At 33.0% G+C, this 23,020-nt stretch overlaps 3 protein-coding genes across 7 annotated transcripts; all 3 read left to right on the forward strand.

The window, feature by feature from the left end:
• The first annotated feature begins 159 nt into the window (after positions 1 to 159).
• Positions 160 to 5,325, forward strand: LOC11428543 (BTB/POZ domain-containing protein At3g22104). Of its 4 annotated transcripts, none has more exons than XM_003593339.4 (4): positions 160 to 415; positions 1,164 to 2,930; positions 3,294 to 4,278; positions 4,811 to 5,325. In XM_003593339.4, the coding sequence occupies exons 3-4, from the start codon at positions 3,316 to 3,318 to the stop codon at positions 5,183 to 5,185; spliced, it is 1,338 nt and encodes a 445-aa protein (XP_003593387.1). In that variant the 5' UTR covers positions 160 to 415; positions 1,164 to 2,930; positions 3,294 to 3,315; the 3' UTR covers positions 5,186 to 5,325. The 4 variants fall into 4 exon arrangements, with proteins under 4 accessions (XP_003593387.1, XP_039686164.1, XP_039686165.1 ...); XM_039830230.1 differs by having other exon boundaries at positions 3,312 to 4,278; XM_039830231.1 differs by having other exon boundaries at positions 163 to 415; positions 4,821 to 4,958.
• Positions 5,326 to 11,218: 5,893 nt separating this feature from the next.
• On the forward strand, positions 11,219 to 12,499 carry LOC11421612 (F-box/kelch-repeat protein At3g23880). The gene has a single exon (XM_003593342.3). It carries the CDS (start codon positions 11,219 to 11,221, stop codon positions 12,497 to 12,499), a length of 1,281 nt encoding a protein of 426 aa, XP_003593390.1.
• A 3,752-nt stretch (positions 12,500 to 16,251) lies between these two features.
• LOC25485896 (uncharacterized) lies at positions 16,252 to 19,245 on the forward strand. Of its 2 annotated transcripts, XR_003009154.2 has the most exons (3): positions 16,252 to 16,519; positions 16,676 to 16,747; positions 18,382 to 19,245. XR_003009154.2 is itself a non-coding variant. In XM_024776013.2 (2 exons), exons 1-2 carry the CDS (start codon positions 16,466 to 16,468, stop codon positions 18,802 to 18,804), a joined length of 477 nt encoding a protein of 158 aa, XP_024631781.1. In that variant the 5' UTR covers positions 16,252 to 16,465; the 3' UTR covers positions 18,805 to 19,245. The 2 variants fall into 2 exon arrangements, 1 of the variants encoding a protein (XP_024631781.1); XM_024776013.2 differs by lacking the exon at positions 16,676 to 16,747.
• Positions 19,246 to 23,020: the final 3,775 nt, after the last annotated feature.

The raw sequence follows: 23,020 nt of genomic DNA on the forward strand, positions 1-23,020 counted from the left end.
AAAAAAAAAGTACTAACTAACCAAATGGTGATATAACCCCCATTAACCAGATTGCAAAACGCCCCTTGGTTGATCCCATAAGGCACAGTGAAAAATGTCAAATATTTAAGTTTATAATTATTTATTAATTAATTAAAATAAAAGAGAAAATGGAAATTAGGAAGGAATATTAGAGAGAGAGAGAGAGAGAGAGTAGGTAACGCGTATTGAGACGGAAGGCCTTTTTATCTATCTACTCAGCAAGCGGTGATTAATTTGATTCATTCATTTCATTAATTGACATCGACATCAAACCGTTGGTCGGCGAACGAACGAATCAAGTGTTTCGTTCCCGACCCTCCGTCGCAGCATTCCATATCCTTTTCTTATTCGCTGCGCTTCTTTGGTTTTCCCATTCAAACAACGCAACTCTAGGGTATGTATCTCTCTTTTTTCTCTTCTTTTTCGATAGATCAGATCAGATCAGATCTGTGTTTCTTTTCTAATTATTTAATGTTAGTGATATAGATCGGATTCATTATGATTTATTTATGCGCTTCTTGCATTTTGATGATTTCTCTAAAAGCTTTAATTTCTTGTTCTTATTTTCTTCAAAGATCTGTTTTGGATTCTTTTACCGCGTTATTGCTGTATTATTGTATTGTAGTCGAGTTTTGATCTTTAATTTTGCTGAAAATTGGGATTAAACAAGGCTGATATGTCTGTCTGTAATTGTGGTCTCATTGTTTGGTGATTAGTATTTCTCTTTGACATATTTGAATGTGTACTTATGCTTTGATTTAATCCTTATGTCGTTAAGTCCGTTATTTGACAATACTTTACTTTAAATCGTGCAAACAATAACGGTTTGTTATAGTTCCTTTATGCTTCAACGTTGCTATATCTGCTATCTGACAACATTGATTATATCCCTTATGGAGAGACTAAGGTGCTTCTTAGAATTCTAACCATAGTAGAATCTGAACTAATACCTGGTCATGATTTCACAATTTTTTCACTTTTCGTAGTCATTGAAACTACTATTCATTCAGACTTTTAAAAGTTATGCATGATTATGTAGAAAGGAGAGAAAAGTCAAGTGGCTAGCTTGATAAATCATTTAAGCTTTTCATATCATTTTCATAGAATCACATATTTACTAGTGTTTGTCGCATGGTTTGCAGCTTTAGGTGGACAAAAGAAGGTTTGTTGTAGAAGCCATGGTTCTTGACAGCATTTTGTCTTCGTCTCCTCGTTTGAAGTCTCCATCTTTCAGGAGACCTAAGGATGGACTTGGTAGTTGGGCGACACTTTACCAGAGGCATCGCTTCCTCTTATCCGCTCTTGTGCTCCTTACTATCCTGTGTACTGTTTATCTTTACTTCGCTATCACTTTAGGGTCCAATGGCTCCTGTTCTGGGTTGAGTGGAGCACAAAAAGCTTCATGTCATATGGAGCTTGTTAAGGATTCTCTTTCCAATGGCAAACTGAAATTTCTTTAATAATTCAAATAATATTATTATTGGAATTTTTGTTGCTAATCCCTCCACCCCAAATATAGGTGACATTAAGTCCAAATATAGTCATTGGTCATTATCTGTGTGAGATGTATACAGAGTTTATCTCAGTAATTTTTTAATGTATGATATGGGCAGCAAGCCATTTCTTAGATATATTATGTTAATTTTGATGGCTGGTTATATTTTGGAGAATTGTACAAGTTTGCATGTATCTATTGTTTATGGGCTATTCCGAATTCCCAAACCTCATTTTTCATATTTTTTAGATACATCCTTCAGAGTTCAGACATTTTCTGGAATTTATCTTGTTCCTAGGGGACATTTGATAAGATTGGAACCACAGTCACTTTGTTTTAACAGTGGAGAGTATCGTAATTGATTTTGTCTCATCAACTGTGAGTTTAGTGGAAAATACTTGTGCTGATTGGGATATTTTTTCTTTCTTCCAAACCTTGAGTTGATTGGAAGTACACATAAAAGGAAGTTTGTATCATCGATTAAAAATTTACAGTACATTTTTTTTTCTTCTTCTGATGTGAAACTTTGTTACTTTACTTACAATTGATACATATCAATCCCAGATTTTACCAACATTTACATTGGAATTGAATTTTCTAACCTCAAAACGTTATCTAAAACAACTAAAATCACCACCAAGAAAAATATGCTCCTACAAGATTGACCAATAAAATGTAAGTTTTGTTTTACCAAAATCATAAACTAAGTCAATGTCAGTTTGTCAGACATAACGGCCTCTTGAATTTTGTGTCAAAGTTCTTCTTTTCACCAAAAAGCAAAGATGTGTTGATTTTCTCATTCCTTTCCTTCACAGTGCGATCCATTGTATGTCCACTTTCTCTCACTGTATTGGTGAAGTGAGAAATACCAAATTGGCGGCATGAATAACGGAAAAAGGAAAGTGCTTCATTGGTCAATTTGAATTACTTATGTATCAGTATTACTAGTACTACAGTACCAATGCCATCTAAGCCATGGTCAGAATTCTATATTCAATGTGTCTAACATGAACACAGGGTCTCCCACATGTCTCTTTATTTAATCAGGGTACCCCAAAAAATTAATAAATGAAGTGATGCCCCACTAAAGTAGTTTATTACAATGGCTAAATGTTTATCAATAAAAAACAAAAATAAATAAATAAATAAAATCTGTCAGTATTATAAAACAACAGCTTTTCTATTGAAATCATTCTTTTCTTTTAGCTGTCGATCCTTTACATACATGTTCCCATGAACCTCCCTTTTCTCATTGGTCTTTTATCATTCACACAGCATCTTCATGATCATGCCCCACAAATTTCCTAGTACTCATTCTTTTTAAATAAATGCAAATATTAATGTATGAACAATTAGAGTTTGCTGTGAACTTGAGGTGAATAGCAAAGGAGAAGAAGCTTTCATTATAAACAAGGTGAAACTCTTTTTTGTTTATAAGTAACTTGCTGTTTCTTTAGTGAAAATATTGATTACTTCCAACACAATGATAAGTTGTCACACTTAACGTTGCATTACACCATGATTAAAAATACTTCAAGCATGTCACAAGTGGACCTTCTTACAAAACCCTTCATCATTATGGATTCCACGAAGTGCATTATTAATCTTTTCTCTTTCTTTCAAGCATGATCCCTCATAATTTATTGTTTCAAATTCTCAATCTTTTATGGAGTATTTAATTTTCTGTCATTTAATTCCATGATGATTTTTTTTTTTTTTTTTTGGTGAATAATTACATATGATGAATTTTATCACATGCCTTTGAGTTCATAATTAGGCTTTGCTACAATAACAGCAACATGGAGTTAACTTCATCCAATGTGTCCATGCTATGTTCTGCTGCTCAATTTTTGGAGATGGAAGAGTGTGATAGTCTAGAAGCACCAAGCTTGAAGCCTCATATTGAAAATTTTCTTGATGGGATTCGTTTTTGGACGTGGTTCGAGCTCATGGAAGCATTGAAACAATTTCAAGAATCATTTCCTTCCAAAGGTTACTTAGAAATTCTAGACAGAATCATGGATCAATTAATAGAAAGACTAGCTTCTCCATGTCTTGTTACAAGTCCATACACATGTTCTTCCAACAGATCCAGCTTCCAGTTTTCTTGTGACACAAGCAGTAACAACAGCTTGAGAAATAACTTCTCTGAGGCTACATGGTGGTTTGAACATCTCCTGTTTTTGAAGATTGATTTGTTAGACAATGTCATAAGGAAAATGATATCTCATGATTTCGATCATTCTATTGTATCAAAGTTTCTATTCTATTATCTTAACTTGAGTCATGGTGGGGCTGAACAAGATGTTAAGATTGAGACAATTAAGGTTGTAATCGATCTTCTTTCATTGCTTGATATTGGATCAATTTCTTGCAAGGATTTGTTCAATCTTAATCGAATTGCTATTAGTTTGAAAATAAGCAAATTTTGTAGAAACAATATAGAAAGTCTTATAGGTCCTCTGTTGGATCAAGTAACAATTGATTATCTACTTCTTCCATCTCCAAATGGGAAAGATCATGCATATGATGTTGATTTTGTCACAAGGCTCATGAAGATTTTTTTGTTAGGAGGAGGTAGTTTTGAGTTAAATTTGAACCAAGTTAAGAGAGTTGTTAAAATGATGGATTTATTCCTTGTGGAAGTTGCTCCTGATCCTCATCTCCAACCTTCTGAATTTGAAGCATTGATTACAGTTCTCCCAGATGCTGTGAGGGAATCACATGATCAATTGTACATAGCCATGGACATGTATCTAAAGGTATGTTGCTGGTACTATTCAACTAATCTTACTTGTTTACATTGTACAAGATTTTAAGTCAGGCTCACAATTCCTTTATGATTCTTAATATTATTCTGAATCACGATGAAATGCGACTTCAATCATGATCATAGAGACACCAAAAACCTTGATTCCATGGCTTAGATCACAAATAACAACCTTTTTTCAAAACCATTTCATCATAAATTATGCTGCTTGAGATAAACACTTTTAAATTATTTATTGGTCAAGCTATTTTATCTACTTCTAGTGTGTTAGTAGCTTGATAAGCGGGCAGGTCGCTCGAGCTAGAAAGCCCCTGCGGTACGGTTTGGAGATAATATTGTAAACCGAACAATAGTATTTAAACACAAGTTGTAATCTGCAACGTTAAGCATGAATAATAGAAAATCTTGTGTGCACTTTGTTTAAGTTTTTGGCATCTGTTTTCTTTTGAATAAGGTTTGTTCTTCTAACACACTGTTATGAATTATCTTTCATATTTGAGAGTTTCACTGATAAAGTTCCATAGGTTCATGCAGGAATAGGTGAAAAGGAAGTGATGAATATTTGTTGTACACTGAACCACGAGAAGATGTCGCATGAAAGTTTGAGACATCTTACAAGAAACTTGGTATTTCCTTCAGAATCGAAACCTAGAGCTCATCTCACTAGACAGAGTCGAATGAAAACACTACTTCAAGAAAATGATCATTTGAAAAACTTCTTTGACTCAATGTTTGGTAAAAGCTTCAAGAACATAGATGTGAAAGAGGATGTTGAAGAGATAAAGAGGTATGGAGAATTGGAAGGAATGGAATGTGGGACCCATCTGGCTTGTGTAAAGAAGTTAGGGGTTCATACTTTGAGCAATAATACTATATACTTGCCAAAATTCTGTTCATGATTATTAGTTTCATATTTGATTCTGATTTTTGTGTTTATTCTTGTGTAGCCTTAAGCCATGCAGTTTTGTACAGATATTCTATGTAACAGATTTCAAATAAGATTTTGTATTATAGATAAATGCCATTTTTATTTTGTGCATAATAGAAGTCAAATAATTCACTCTTTAAGTCTTCACATCTTTTGATAATGTATTCCTTCCCATACACGTACACATTCTGTCTTTCTTTCTTTTTTATCAAGTTATTAGGATATTTTGTTTGGGAGACTGCATCTCAATCAAAAACCTTAAGATATTAAAAATATGAGTCATCACTCTTATATATCTAACATTTAGTTCATTTATAGTCAATGTGAGACTAACATCAAGTGCAAGTCTTCTATATCCTATACTTGCACAGCCCGAATATGCCTATTGACTACTGGACCAGGGCGACATTCGATACAAACCAAAACTCTGATGCCACTTATTGGGGCAGCTCAAGGGAACATTGGGAGCAGTAACAAATACATGATTCAAAACTACAAAAGAGAGACATGACATCTCCTCTACTATATAACTAACATTTAGTCTATTCGTAGTCGATGTGTGACTAATCACTCCCAACTAAACCCAATAAAATATATCTTATAATATTTGTCAAAAACGAAAAGAAGAAACCCTTAACAAACAAAACCCATTTTCATACTTTTGAAGTGTCTTTTTTAATCCAAGCAAGAAAAAGGGATTGTACATACCAATGTACGCAACATATGTAGTAGTACATAATTAAAAAAATAATGGTGACCTAGAAAATGTTCGAGTCTCCCATAACCAAAGAATAATTGTAAGTGACAGTATCAGCTGATTATGCGGAAAAAAGCATGCATGAGCAATTGAGCATTGCGGGGCTCATGGTCTCAAATTATTTGATAAGCTCGAAGTGTTAACAACAATATACAAACTTATATATTAAGTTAATGTTTTGAAGTATTGTAGCTCACATAAAACAAAACAAGTTCAATCTTAGTACCTGTTTTTTCCATTAATTGTAATGCAATCAAGACTCAAGAGACTTGTAATGTAAGTAGTGTACAAAATGGTACATAAAGAACTGTGTGATGGTTCTTAAACAAATCATTCATAATTTTGAAGGAAAATTGAAAAAGAGAACAACATTGAATGTCTTATTCTTATAGCTCAATTTTCATAGTAGCCATATTCATCTCAATTTTATTAGAAAAAATTTGCCCAAATTCTGTTCATGATATTAGTCTCGTATTTGACTTCGAATTGTAAGTTTTTTTTTATTTTGATTATTTTCTTGACTCTTTTTTAATGTATTTATTGTGTTATTCTTTTTCTACTGTAAACCTCACTTATAGTATTAACTTTCCTAGATTCCTAGACAGAATTTCGAAGTGGCGTTTTTTCATTTTTCATAAATGACAAAATACATAAACTGTCCCTTTGAATTTTGCGGTGGTGTTTTTTCATTTTTATTATTATCTTAAAAGAAAGACAAAAACAATAAAGTAAATTAATAAAATAACAAATGGAGGGAAAAGAGATTGACAGAGAGGGAAGGTAACAAACAATATAGAGGTGAAGAGTTCTCTTGCAACTCCGATCTAACCTTCATCCACCTGCATTGCTTCCCATCTCTGTCGAGTATGAGTAATCCTCCAGCTAAATCACGTGCTGAACCCGACACAGAGTCTCCGATAAGCCTCTCTTATGACCTTATCACCGAAGTCTTTCCTTTTTCGATGTGAAAACTCTTATGCGAATGAGGTGTGTATGCAAATCTTGGAAATCTATTATTTCTGATCCTAAATTCATTAAACTTCACCTTAAGCGATCGGCACGAAACCCTTACTTGACACTATCCCGGCGTAACATGGCTGCTGAAGTTGTTCCCTTCCCGGTGCGTTGTTTAATCGAGAAGAACCCGTTGATCCTCCTTGCAGAGGACCTTTCTTATCAATTTGGAGATAAGGATTGTCGCTATGCTATTGGGTCTTGCAATGGATTGTTTTGTTTGCTTGGTTATACTTTCAATTTTTATGTGTCTGAACCTGGAGAGTTCTGGTTCCGTTTCTGGAACCCTATCATGGGTACAATGTCACAAAAGTTAGGCCATTTTTTCAAAATTGATACGGAAATCTATAAAAGTTGCAAGTTCGCGTTTCTTTATGATGATTCTTCAGAGACTTATAAGGTTGTATTGTTAAAGTTGGATGTAGTTGAAAATAAAACTCACGTGCGAGTTTTTAGTGTGGCTGATAATGCTTGGAAAACTATTCCAAATTTTCCTGCAGTTCCTCTTCCTAATCGATATACTGATCAGGGTGGGAGTCATGGTGTGTATTTGAATGGTAGTCTTAATTGGTTGGCCATTCAGGATCGTCCTGTTAGTGTGTATGGTTGGGAGAATATTAAGTCTAAGGAATTTGTCATTGTTTCACTTGATATGGGAACAAAGTCGCACACACAGTTGATGCCTCCCTCTGGTTTTGATGAAACGTCATCTGTTAAGCCGCCATCTGTATGTATATTCAAGGACTCCTTGTGTTTTTCTCATGATTACAGAAGAACTGAATTCGTTATATGGCAGATGAAGATCATTGGAGTTGAAGAGCCATGGACTCAACTCCTTAAAATTAGTTACCAAAATCTTCAGACAAGATATCATGATTTTGCTGACTTGAAAAATTTTCAGTTGTTGCCATTGCACCTTTCTGATCACAGCGATACACTGAATCTACAAGTGGAAGAAATTTTGAATTTAATCAAAAAAATTAGGGTTCTAAGTTTTTTGAATTGGGGAAGAAATTTTACATCAATTTATGGAAGAAATTTTGGGGATTTTGAACTCTATGTAAGGAATTATAACATTAGGGTTCCAAATTTATATATTTGGGGAAGAAATAGTCCTTAATGAGGAAGTGGAGAAAGAGCCGTTACTCACAAAGAAGGAAAAGAGCCGTTGCCAATTTTCTGAAAATCCATCAATTTGGTCCTTGGAATTTTGTGTAAATCCATCAATTTCGTCCTTCGAAATTTTGTGTAAATCAATTAGTTTGGTCCCTGCTTGCGTGACATCTGACGTGGTAAGCTTTGTCAGAGGTTAACGTGACACGTCACCTCTGTTAACAGACCAAATTAACGGAGGGACTAATTTGATTGACATTTTGTAAATTCAGGGACTAATTTGATATTTCAAAAAATTCAGGGACGAAATTGGACGATTTTTCAAAATTCAAGGACTATTTTGAGGTATTAGTCATTTTTTTTCATTTGGCTTTATCATTTTAGCTCGAGTAGTTTTTTTTTCCACTTGCACTTCTTGTGATTGGTGTAGTGAGAGTATTATATTTAAGTGTTTACTCTTTCCGGTCACTATTATAAACAAAAAAACTATTTTTTAGGTTCATTGAACGAATGATGTATGTGGTATATATTAATGGCTACATACATAACTCATTCAATGAACTTAAAAACAAGTATTTCCTCTCTTCTTAAAAGCCTATGCCTGCACTAGTATATTATTAGGTTTTTTCTCTCTCTCTCTCTTCTTATAATTATTGTTAATTAAATTAGTAATAATATTTCCTCTAAAAACAAGTGCTTAAACATCAGAGGAAGCTTGTAATAAATTAGATATTTGTTTTTTAATATTAAAATTTGTACTTATTAATTTTTACTAAACTAATATATATATATATATATATATATATATATATATATATATTTTGAACCAGCTCATGAATCAACCGAGTCGATCGATATATAGCTTAAGTTTAACTCATTTATTTAACGAATTTAATTTTCAGCTCAAGTTCAGCTCATTTGATTCATGAATCAAGTTCAACAAGTTAATTGTCGCATCGAGTTGGTTCGGTTAATTGCTAGCTCTGATAATAGAAAATTTTAAGAGTGGGCTGCAAGGCCAAACCCGTAAATGTAAAGTTTTGTTGAACTATTATTGAAAGGTTTGGTAGGGTTTTTTCCACGACATTGATCAAAAGACTTTTTATGCATTTATTCAAAAGCGAAACATGCCAAACATAAACATCAAAACTATATAGTATCATGCTTGCATTGAATAACTAATTTAACTAACTTCAGTCTACACATAAAACTAATCGCTGCCTTCCAAGCCAATACATGATATGCAAATGAAAGACCTCGACCCCCCATTTCATAGCGCCTGAGAACGTTAGTTTGATCAATGATTTGAGAGGAGAGGTTGTAGAAAAGGCTAGGAATGGATTTAGGAGTCTTTGTGCGAGAAATGTGCGGTGAGAGTCGCAGGTGCGGTAACAAAGGGGTTCGCGTCTATACATTTAGTGTGGTGCTTGGGCCTACCCACCCTATATGTTCAATGATCTATGCGTCTACCGGAGCTACCCATTTTAATTGTTTACGGGGTTTATATCTATTGTTGTAGGATCCATATTCAAGATTGTTGTAGTTCCTTTTAAGGCCGTTGTAGAACAAGCGACCACCTATGGTTGGTAGGGTAGGGTGGGTGGTACCTCTTAGATTGCAACATGTCTAATCGCCCGCGGGACGAGCTTATAGCATGTGAGACTCATCCCTGTATCGTAAGGGCATTGGGACCATAACATGTTAAACGAAAGTGTCACTTTCTCCATAATATTGTGACACATCTGCCCGCCTAGAAGAGCCATTCACTTTGTAGTGTTGTCACACAAGATAAGCCTGTCGCCCGCCAACTCAACTTGTTTAAGATAAGGGTTAAAGAGATGGAGGTCTAGGGTTCAAGTCTTGATAAAGAGAAAAACTAACATAACAATTAGCATACTAACATTTATCATTGAAAAAAAATATTTTCAAAAGGCTAGAGGTTTCCCTTTATAGAATGGGACCCCGATTAATAAAATAAGCAAAACCGTGTTATTTAAATTCTCTTCATTAATTTTTTTTTTTTTTTGCTGCATTTGAGCATCTCCCTCCTTCCTTTATAGTGCCCATTCTCATATCCATATATATTCTCCATCCGGCCAAGTTATAAGTTGCTTTGAAAAAAAAAATGTCTCAAATTATAAGTCGCTTCACAATATCAAATGTTATTATTTCCATTGTAGCCTTAACTATTTATTATTATCTCTTTTTTCAGCGGTTTAATTTATCTTTTATAAATCATTTATTAAGAAATTTTTTGTAAAACAATTCATATTATCTCTTACCATGCAAAATTAACTACATTTCTAAATACGAGCGAAATGTTCAAAACGTCATATAATTTAGAACAGAGAAAGTAGTGATAAAAATATGTTGGAACTTGTGTAGTTAAACTCTTAAAAGTATTAAAAATATTATTTTCAATGCAAAATTAAAATCAACAGTAACATGATATACAAAAAAAATGATACTCCGTATTTTATTATAAGTCGTTTTGACATTACATTGGTATTTTAACGCGACTTATAATAAAACCAAAACAATTTTTTCAAAACAACTTATAATAAAATATGGAGGAAGTACTATGCTATTATTTAAGACAATAACATAGTAAATGTTAAAAACAAACATATCTTTTCCTTAAAAAAAAAAAAACAAACGGATTTTAGTCGTTTTGAAAGTATGTACTTTGAAAACGAATCTTTTTGTTTAAAGTGGTAGAATATACATTAAGAAAATAATTGTTAAAAATATTTTCGTATATACTCGCACATGTTAAGAAGTTCAAACTAGTAAGTTTGTATTGAATTTTGTATATTTTATGTTAAATATTGAATTTTTTAACAAATAATTGTTATTTTTAATAAAAAAATTGTTATTTTAATAGTTGTAAGTATAATATATAATATTACAAATGTTAGATACGGACAAACTCTTCACAAAAAATATATTTATACGTGTGACAATAACACAAAGTTGTGTACAATACATTTCTCACCAAACTATCGTTACTCTGAAATTGTTGTGTATCACAACAATTCCACCACCGACCTAACCTTCATCCACCCGTCGTGAATAGACAACCCCGCCGCCTCTTTCATCCACCAGCCTCAATTCGGTCTAATGAGTACTCCTCCAGCTCAATCGCATGCTCGACTCGACGCAGAGTCACCGGTAAGCCTCTCTTATGACCTTATAGTCGAAATCCTTTCATTTTCTAATGTGAAATCTCTTATGCGAATGAGATGCGTATGCAAATCTTGGAGATCTATCATTTCTGATCCTAAATTTATCAAACTTCACCTTAAGCAATCGGCGCGAAACCCTTACTTGACACTATCCCGTAACATAGATAACATAGCCGACAACGGTATTCCCCGCCCGTTTGACGAAAAAAAAGTAATTTCCTTCCCGATGCGTCGTTTAATTCTCGAGAACCCGTCGATCCTCCTTCCAGATAACCTTCGTATTGAATGTCAAGATAAGGAATGTAAATATGCTATTGGATCTTGCAATAGATTGTTTTGTTTGATTGGTTATTCTTACTATCCTGAAGAGTTTTGGTTCCGTCTCTGGAACCCTGTCATACATACAATGTCAAAAAAGTTGGGGCATTTTGCAGCAACAAAAAATTTGAGGCATATTTTCGGTCCTTATATATCCATCCATACATATTACAAGTTTGCTTTTGTTTATGATAATTCATCGGAGACATATAAGCTTGTAATGTTAATGTTGGATGTAGTTGAAAATAAAACTCATGTGCGAGTTTTAAATGTGACTGATAATGTTTGGAAAACTATTTCAAATTTTCCGGCGGTTCCTCTTCCTAATATATATACTGGTCAGGGTGGGAGTGATGGTGTGTATTTAAATGGTCGTCTTAATTGGTTGGCCATTCAGGATCGTCCTGTTAGTGATGATGTTGATGGTTGGGAGAATATTAAGGCTAATGAATTTGTTGTTGTTTCACTTGATCTGGGGACAAAATCATACACGCAGTTGATGCCTCCATGTGGTTTTGATGAAATGTCATCTGTTAAGCCGCCATCATTATGTATATTGAAGGACTCCTTGTGTTTTTCTCATGATGTCAGAAGAACTGAATTGGTTATATGGCAGATGAAGATCATTGGAGTTGACGAGTCATGGACTCAACTCCTTAAAATTAGTTACCAAATTCTTCGAACTAGATATCATGCTTTTGATGACTTGGAAAATTGTCAATTGTTGCCTTTGCACCTTTCTGATCACAATGATACACTAATATTGGCTAATAATCAAGAACAACGAGCAATTCTATATAATTTGAGGAATAATACAGCAAAGCGGACTAGAATTATCCATGAAATAGAATGGTTCTTTGTCAAGGTTTATGTTGAAAGCTTGGTTTCTGACATTTAGAAAGCACGTCAAGACATTTGTGGGATGGTTGGAGGAAAGGAAGAAAGGAGCTTTTTGGTGCTACAATAGCTTTAGTTATAATAACTCACTTTCTACAAGGCGGTTATGGCCCCTTAATGTCTTTCTTTTAGGTTTCTTCGAAGACATTTGAAGCAACTCACAATTTAATAATTTTTTTGTTGGCTAAATACATCATTTGGTCCTCTAACTTATTTTTGGTTTTCAATTTGATCCCCTAACTATAAAGTGTCTCAATTTGGTCCCATAAATCTTACGCCGTTTACTATCTTGGTCCTCTCCGTTAGTATTTTGCAAAATCTATTATAAGATTGGTAATCAACGGTTGGATTTAAAAAGCACACATGGGATACCGTGGACTCACAACATATGATAAATTCTATTGTCATCTTCTTCCCTCTTCATCTTCATGTAACCATAAAAAAATCCAGTTTTTTTTTTTAAGTCCAATTTTTTTTTTTTTTTTTTATGAAGGTTATATGAAGATGAAGAGGGAAAAAGATGACAATAGAATTTATCATATGTTGTGAGTCTACGGTATCCCATGTGCGCTTTTTAAATCCAACCGTTGATCACCAATCTTAGAACAGATTTTGCAAAATACTAACAGAGAGGACCAAGATAGTAAACAGTGTAAGATTTATGAGACCAAATTGAGACACTTTATAGTTAGGGGACAAAATTAAAAACCAAAAATAAGTTAGAGGACCAAACGATGTATTAAGCCTTGTTTTGTTTTGTAACTCTTCTCTTTGTTTGGAAACATGTGAATGTCACTAATACATTTATGCATTTTAGTCCTTTTCCTTATTCATTTATTTACATGCCATCTCTCTTTTAATTTTAGTCTATGCTGTGCTAGTTTGGTGAGTTTAGGATTTTTGCTAAAGAGCTGGTGTTTTGTTCAGTTGTATCTGCTGTCATTTTTGCATTGTGCTTGTGTTGCATGACAAAGCGTTTTTTTTTAAGCACAAGGGGTGAATTCTTGTGCTGAATTACATGCATTAATTTGGAACTATATTGCATCTTCATTCACTCAAGGGCTAGTTAGTACATAAGCTATTTATCCTCTTTCTTGGGCTAGGTGACATGTGAATTGAGATGTGCTTTGGTGAAACCGATCTGTGTGTCAGGGAGTAGAATCAGTGAGCTCTTAAGCTTTCTTGTGATTTGTAACAACCCAAATTTTCGGACGTTAATTAGCAAATTCTTAGTCCAAAGATGAATATTTTTTTTTTCTTTAAAATAATAGTAATAACTTAAAACTCCTTGCCTTCAAAATAAAAATAAATAAATTTCTCTTAAATTTTCAAAATAATTCATCAGAGTTCTTACATTAAAAGTATAAATTCTTAAAAACAAAACTTTTGACCTTTTCCTACCCAAGACAAATCCTAGCTGGTCATAGTTGTGGATGCTTGTGAAAAGTTTTTTCAACAAGATGAAGATGAAGATCATTGGAGTTGAAGAGCCATGGACACGTCGATCCTCCTTCCGGGGAACATTTGTTATCAATTTAAAGAAACTTATGGTTGCTATGCTATTGGATCTTGCAATGGATTGTTATGTTTGCTCTGATTATAATGATTCTCCATTTGTTATCAATTTAAAGAAACTTAAGGTTAGTTTGTAATGATTCTCCATTTAGCATGGGAATATATATTCAGGGTGTAAACCTTCTATTCTTTTAATTAAATTGAGTATTCATTCATCTTTGTTTAATATTCGAATATCAACAAATAACCCATTGGGTTGATCTTGTGGTGTTGTCTGTTGGCTTGAAATAGAATGTGCTCCTCCTCAAGATCTTAAGTTTGATTCTGTCCGATGTTAATTTGAATGAGTTAGGTTAACTTATTCGTGGGGACTAAAATTATTGATGAAATACAATGGTTCTCTGTCAAGGCTTATGTTGAAAGTTTGGTTTCTGACATTTGTGGGGAAAGGAAAGGAGGAAAGTTTTGGTGCTACAATAGCTTCAGTTATAATACTCACTTTCTACAAGACGTTTATGTGCCATTGAAGTCTTTCTTTTTGGTGCTGAAAGTTTTGTTTTATAACTCTTCTTCTGTTTGTTTGGAAACATGTAAATGTCACTAATTCATTTATGCCCTTGATATCTTTCCTTATTGTTTTCTTTTAATGTATTTGTATGAGTGGCTTCAATTACATACTACGGTTGTTAAAAAACATGTTTTTTTCTCAGAATATTCCTTGCCAGTAGAATTGATTCAATCACACCTCCTAAATTTGGGGTAGGCATTTAGCAGATTCATGTGTTAAACTTTTAAAGCACTAGGCTTTATAATTGATGTTTTTTATTTTTAATCTAATAAGAGTGTAAAAGGCTATTGATATTAGAATTGGAAGTGTTGGGTTAGATGTTGTTTATTTCATTTGATGGCCATAAAACTGAGATATCAATGTTGAAAACTGTTGAGAGAGAGAGAGTTGTGTCACAGTGCTTCCAACATACGCACAGTTCAATTCACTTAATGTTGTATTTATGTACATGATTAGATCACCAATTACAAATTTTTGTCTTCCATAAAATATTAAATTAATTGTTGTCTTTCAATTATGATAAAAAATTATTCAATATCATAATTGTTTGTCAATTTTAATGTCTTTTGATGTTTTATTGGGTATTTATGTTTGTTTTGTTTGTTAGAATATCAAAACCACCAAATAGACACCACCACCACCTCTGACCTAACCTTAATTCACCAGTCTGTGAATAGACAAAACCGCCACCAGCATCGCTTCCAGTCTCCGTCGAGTATGAGTAATCCTCCAGCTAAATCGCATGATAAACCTGACGTAGAGTCATCAGAAATCCTCTCTTATGACGTTATCGCCGAAGTTCTTTCCTTTTCCGATGTGAAATCTCTTATGCCAATGAGATGTGTATGCAAATCTTGGAAATCAATTATTTTTGATTCTGAATTCATCAAACTTCACCTTAAGCGATCAGCACGAAACCTTACTTGACACTATTCCGAGGTAACATCCCTAGTAGAGTTATTCTCTTTTTGGTGCATCATTTAATCCTTGAGAACCCGTTGATCCTCCTTCCGGATAACCTTTGTTATCAATGTCAAGATGCGGATGATTGCTTTGCTATTGGATCCTGCAATGGATTGTTTTGTTTGATTGGTTATACTTTTTATTCCATCTCTAAACCTGTAGAGGTCTGGTTCCGTTTATGGAACCCTGTCATACGTACAATGTTAAAAAAGTTGGTGCTTTTTGAGTCATGATATGGCCATCCATAAAGATTATAAGTTTGCTCTTGTTTTTGATAATGAAACACACCGTTTTAGGAATTTAAAAAATAAAAATAAATAATAGAATAATATATATATATATATATATATATATATATATATATATAGAGGGTTTGCTGGAACACACCCACTAATTTTTATGTGGGAGTGTTTTAGCAAAGCTACACCTTAGGGTGTATTTAACCACTTTTTTGTTATTCATTTGCTAAAATACTCCTTCTAAAAAATAAGTAGGTGTATTCTAGCAAATGCCTATAGGATTTGCTAGAACACACCAACTTATTTTTTTAGAAGGTGTGTTATAGCAACATACACCTTAAGGTGTATTTATTAGTTTTTTAGTTATAACTTGCTAAAACAATCCCACATAAAAATCAATGGGTGTGTTCTAGCAAATCTCATATATATATATATATATATATAACTAACTTAAGTAAGCACACCCCACCAATTTATCTGTTCTTTTCTCTCTCGAACCTTCCAGCCATTTCTTTAGCTTCCAATTCTACTTCATCTTTCATCACACGTTTTCTTTGTTTTTCCCATTCAAATCAACAAATTCTTTTATTGAATCATGCAAGCATGAGTAAAATGGTACAACTTGGCAAACCAACCTCATAAAGTGCAATTGGGTAGCTTTTTGAGATAGGATTTGTGCTTTATGGAAGGAGAAGAGTACCCACCCATTGGTAGTTGCTTATTGAGATTCTTAGAGGTAAATATGCAATTCCTAGCTCAATTAAGCATGTTTAGTCATTACGTAAGTTTGTTTAGAAATTGGAGTATAGATTAAGGGATCTTATGGTTATCAGCGGTTAGAGAAGTTGTATAGTGAGGTTCTAATTCTTAAGAAAATATCATTGAAGTTCAGATATGATATTGGACGCTTCACATGCTTCTCTAGGAGTGGTTGGAGATCAAACTTAGTTGATTCGTCATAACTGTGAGTTGATGACGATCATTATCACTTATTTTAATTATCTCTATTATTGATATTTTGGTGATTTTATAAGTTAAAGTATTTCTCAAAACGGGAAGCACACCCTTTGAACATTTTTCTTATCGTTGAAATTAATGTTTAAGGTCATGATTATTATTATGGTCTCTCTTTGGTTGCATATACTATGACATGGGTTTTGAGATATGGAGAAATACGGTTCTGAGATATATTTTTTTGGGAATTTTCGATCCTAATATATACTCGCTTTGACGCTAATTATGTTTTATAAAGTATTGGATTTAAAATGGAGATATGATTGCATATATTTTGTGCAATAGTTTTGATATGTTGTAAAGCATAGTTTTGAAATTTGTGTTTTTCGAAGATTTTGATATTAATATGTAATTGGTTTGAATTGGATTTGAATTTTGATTTATTTATGATTATTAGTAGATTTACCATTGAGTTTTGATGGTACATATTTTGGCATAGTTTCTATATGTTGTGAAATACGGTTTTAGAGACGTTTTGAGAATTTTGTTTTGAGAATACGATTATAATTGTGACGACCTAGGTGCACCTAGTATGTGATTTCAATTAGGTAGAATTACCCTGTTAGATGGAGCCGCCCCTATGGAAAGGCCGCCATTAGAAGGAGAGGGCTATCAATGCGAGGTAAACTCCCTAATTGAAAATGTTTTACACTTTGTTTTGAGTCGAGAGAAAAGAGCTATCCGTTAGATGGAGCCGCCCCATGGAAAGGCCACCATTAGGAGGAGAGGGCTATCAACGAGAGGAGCTAGTTCTCGATTCACCCATTTGATTATTTTCACCAAAGTTAGATTTCTATACTTTATTTAAAGTTGATTATTTTGGTATTATGAAATTGAATATGATTTTATATTTTCTTTGAAGTGATTATTTTGATTCCATTTCATTAAGCCCAATTTTTATATTCTATTTGGATTTGATTATCTTGATTCCTTTTCATTATAATCGATTTATATATTTTCTTTAAAGTTGTGGATTTAGTTTCTACTCTTAATCGATTTATATATTTTCATTATGTTGAATCAGAGTATCTGCAGCTATTTAGAGTATATGAATGTTTTATTTGAGATGTACAAATATGTAAATATGTCTTTTTGAAACTCTGGATGGGAATACAGGTTCATAAACATGATTAAAGTCTTGGAAAATATTTAAAATACAGAGGATGCTCTGTCGAAATTTCAGTGGATATCATTTTAAGTCAGATTGAAAATTGTTTAAACTATAGTTGCCAAGTGTCGTCAATAGGCTTGCCGGACTAGGATGTTCTAGTTCGTGCGCCGTTCACGATTGTGAATTTTGGGTCGTGACAGATAATTCATCGAAAACATATAAGGTTGTAATGTTAATGTTGGATGTAGTTGAAAATAGAACTCATGTGCGAGTTTTAAGTGTCGCTGATAATGTTTGGAAAACAATTTCAAATTTTCCTGCGGTTCCTCTTCCTGATAGATATACTGGTCAGGGTGGGAGTGATGGTGTGTATTTGAATGGTAATCTTAATTGGTTGGCCATTCCTGTTAATTAGTGTTGACGGTCGGGAGAATATTAAGCCTAATGAATTTGTTGTTGTTTCACTTGATCAGGGCACAGAATCATACACGCAGTTGATGCCTCCCTGTGGTTTTGATGAAATGTCATATGTTAAGCCGGCATCTTTATGTATATTGAAAGACTCCTTGTGTTTTTCTCATGATAACTGGAGAACTGAATTCATTGTATGGCAGATGAAGATCATTGGAGTTGAAGAGCCATGGACTCAACTCCTTAAAATTAGCTACCAAAATCTTCGAACTAGATTTCATGATTTTGATGACTTGGAAAATTGTCAATTGTTGCCATTGCACCTTTCTGATCACAACGATACACTAATATTGGCTAATAATCAAGAACAACGAGCAATTCTACATAATTTGAGGAATAAAACAGCAAAGCGGACTAGAATTATCAATGAAATACAATGGTTCTCTACCAAGGTTTATGTTGAAAGTTTGGTTTCTGATATTTAGAAAGCACGTCAAGACATTTGTGGGATGGTTAGAGGAAAAAAAGAAAGGTGGAAAGGAAGAGTTTAAAAGGTTATTGATTTTAGAATTGGAAGTGTTGGGTTAGATCTTGCTTGCTGGCATGATGTCTCATTTAGTTCATTGAGTCCAGAAATCTGACGAAAGTGTAAATGTTTTATATGCAGCAATATCAGGGAAGATTGTCTTAAATGTTTTTGTGTCACAGTGCTTCCAACAGGATACACACAGTTCAGTTCACCGAGTCAAAGGAAGTTTATTTGTCACAGTGTTTTTTATTCTATTTGACAGTTCATTATTCATTCGGATTAATTATAATGAGTTTAACTATAGGCTGTTCTCAATTTCTACTAGTTTCCAAACTTCATAATTAAAGTTATTCGAAATTAAAACAATAATAACAAAGTAAAAACTTTTTACTGCTAATGATATAATATAGGGTATTTTTGTTGAAAAGCTTTTGTTGTGTTGTGTTTAATTGTATCTGCTGTCATTTTTACACACTACTGCTATTGTAGGTTTTTCATTTGTTTTCATTCTTATTTTAGCATGAAGGGTGTTGGATAGTTAAAATGTATTCGCAGAATTATGCACGAGCCTTTTTTTTAAGCACGAGTGGTGATAACTGTTTCTGCATGACTGGTCAATTATAAAAAGTTTTATGTACTGTTGCAACTATATAACCTCTTCTTTCGCTGATGGGCTTGTGAATTGAGTTGGCAATTGTTTTGCTTCGATGAAATCGTTGTGTGTTAGGAATTAGTATCAGTGAGCTCTTATGCTTAATTTGTCTTGGTGTGGGAGTATTTGTTGGATAGAATATTTTTTTCATTTGTTTATTGTTGTATTTTTGAGTTGATATTATATTTCAAAAGTTATTAAAAGTTGTTCATTACTTGTTGTTGATTTAACCATGTGATATTTACTTAGTCAAAACCTTATTTGTCACAATTATTTTATAACCGTTCATGTTTGATGGTTGGATCAAATGCTAAAATCTCATTCCCTATTGTTATGCCTCTTTTCCCTTAATATAAGGAACAACTCACCGCAACTCTCATGAATATATCCTTCTTTTATTTCTCCAAACAAAAAACACTTAACTCACTACAATACATAGCAATTGCCGGTACAGAAAAATAACGACAAATACATACTTTTTCACTTCATGTTTTTTGTACTCACAATTATTTTCTCTCATCTAAAATATTGAGTTTCTGGGTTATATCTCCTGATATCTATGAGATAAATTTGAGTTGTTCTGTCACCTCCGGTTATGATTCATAACGGGGAAGAACTGTTGTATCCTGGGAGGATATGCGCTTATGAGGCGAATAAAATCCTCAAGGACAGTGACTATGTCACGCCTCAGGTTATTGAACGGTTTACCATGTTGCAGGTCATCTCCGTTCATGACTTCTTGTTTGTTTACTTCACCATTACCGGCTTCAAGTCACCGCAATTTAAAGCAGATAAGTCTAATGATCTCTCTCTTTTGTTTATTGTTTTTTTTTTAAATGCTTATATGTTTATGCTCATTATTATTTAGAGATAACTCATATGATTAATTTTACTACAGTTTTATGCATTTTGGAGTCTCTTTGCAATTGTTGTGAATTGCATTTTGCTTGTATCTTTCTGACTAGGAACCAACCCTTGCACATAACGTTTCTAGTGATTAATTCCCTAATTAAGGACGAAGACCGCATTAGAGGAACTCCTTATGCACACACTTCACTAAGCCAGATTGCTTTCAGTACTCAAGAAATTCATATTACATTCTTGTTATACATAACTTTTTTAGGTTAGTTTGTTAAGATTCTCCTTCAGCACTTGATTATATATATTCTGGGTAAACTCTGTAAACCTACTATTCTTCAGTTAAATTGAGTTTTCATTAATCTTTTGTTAATATCTGAGTATAACAATATTAAGCTGCACAGATTAATTTACAACTTGTGACCTCCATTTTAGGTTCCAGATTTATAACTTAACCATTATTGAAGACGCTATCACATCAAGAAAGCAATCACTATATATAAGAATGTTTCTGATTACATGCTTCATACATGTGGTTCTATGAAAGATAAGAATCAAGCGCTTTTTTTTAATCCTATCGGTAACTGTGCTTTGATCTTAGGGTCTGCAACATATTCTTTTTCTAATTGAATCAACAAGAAAATACTTGTTAAGATGATAGAGGACAAATAACGAGGAGGGATGAACTCTATCTTAAATACTTGAATCTGCAAGACCTATAACTAGGAGGGAGAGTAAAAAAAAAAAAAAAATCTTTTTCTTATTCCTCGCCATAGTTTCTAGACACACAACTATGGTCTTGCAAGCTAGGGATTATGAGACATCCCTATTTAATTTAACTACTCAATCATCAAATTATCCTATCAAGTGTTTTATTTCCTTTAACAAAAAAAAAAAAAAAACATGTATTTTTTTTATGGGCTATTACCATGTTTATTGAAAGTTGAAACGCAACTTTTTGTTAAATGTCATGTTCTAATTATATGAATTATTGTCCATGCAATACAGAGTTTAGATCAAAACGGTCTTGATGGATCATATCTTGATTGTTACATGAATGAACACCAAAATATTACAACTGAAGAGACACAAAGGCATGTTGCTCATATGATTTCAAATGAATGGAAACGTCTGAATCAAGAATCATAACTCCAAATAAAATATTTCCATCATCTTTTACCAAATTTTGTCTTAATGTTGTTAAATAAATTACAAGAAAGGGACTCTGAAAACAACTTTTCATATCTAGCCATTCCTTTAATGAAGGCCGGCTTACGTTCCTTTATTTCATGATAAGAGAGAAAAGAAATTGAAAAGGAAAGAAAATGAAAAATAAACTTTTTATTGAGATAAATTATACTGATAAAAAAAAAAAAAATTGTGTGTTTGAGGTTATAAGGAATGGAGTGATTTGCTGGTAATTTTATGTGTGTCGAAGAAGTTAGAGATTTCCGGATAATTAATTTACCAAACAGTTAAGCTCAATTAAAAAAGTGCCGTAACATTTTTTTAATAAGCACGAATTATGTCAACTCAACATTATACGTCAACATTTTTCTATACTAAAATCCAACCAAAGAACAAAAATGAAGAAATTTGAAATAATAAAGATTGATTAAAAAATAGTGCACGAAAGGAAAAAAACATCCAAAAACTTATATTTAATATAAAAATTAAATAAATGACATCAAAAAACCAAAATAACACAAGAAACCAATTAATATTTTCTAGGGTTGCCATTGTTGCCGCAACTTTCCTTTGTTTAAAAAAATGCATTAAAAAATCAACAAAACAATTAATCATAATGTTCCGAGTTCGAATGAAGACTACAGTGAGTTAGATGAAAGTGTCTAATAAGCAAGTATTTTGTCAACTAAGTATAACACATCTATATTTTTCCATTATGATCCCACCAAAGACGAAAATTGAAGGAATTTATCATAACATCAGTTGAATAACAAAATTGCATGAAAGTGAATAACATCCAAAAACTAAAATATCAGGTAAAAAATTCAACAAATTACACCCAAAAAATAACAAAGCAAATCATCATAACATTGAGTCTTTTGTGGAATCCTTCAACGAGTTGTATCATCACATTAGGCTAAGAGAAATCAATCATACAAGTTAATTGATATCAAATCTTCACATGAAGTCGTAAGACATTAGATATACGTTGCTCAATATCTACTATTGCATACAGTGGAAATTTAATTTTTACTCACACTTGACAAATTAACATCTATCCATTAAGTGTCACAATCTTCGTATACGTGATCCATCACCAAAAACGGCTCCCCCACAATGTTGAACCAGGATATGATACCATCGTTAGACCTTCTAAGGGAGCCAACACTAATGTGGATTGACACATTGAAGAAAGAACAGCCATACAAGTGAGAATGAAAAAAATATCTTCATCCAAAATTTTAAGACTTAAATATATGAGTTTTTTTTTCCCATTTATTTGTTGTTCAACCTCCACTATTTCATCCAAAATTTTGACAGATGATACATCAAAATATTCTCTCCCTCAAGTATATGGAAATTCTAGCCCGTGCTTGGCACGGGTGTCCAAACTAGTGTGCTATAAACTTTATGAATTGGTTTCTATATGTAAGCATTGCCATTTTTTTTAAGAAGTCAAACTAGTCCATCAAAT

Source organism: Medicago truncatula, chromosome 2, assembly GCF_003473485.1.
Source record: "Medicago truncatula cultivar Jemalong A17 chromosome 2, MtrunA17r5.0-ANR, whole genome shotgun sequence".
NCBI lineage: Eukaryota > Viridiplantae > Streptophyta > Magnoliopsida > Fabales > Fabaceae > Medicago > Medicago truncatula.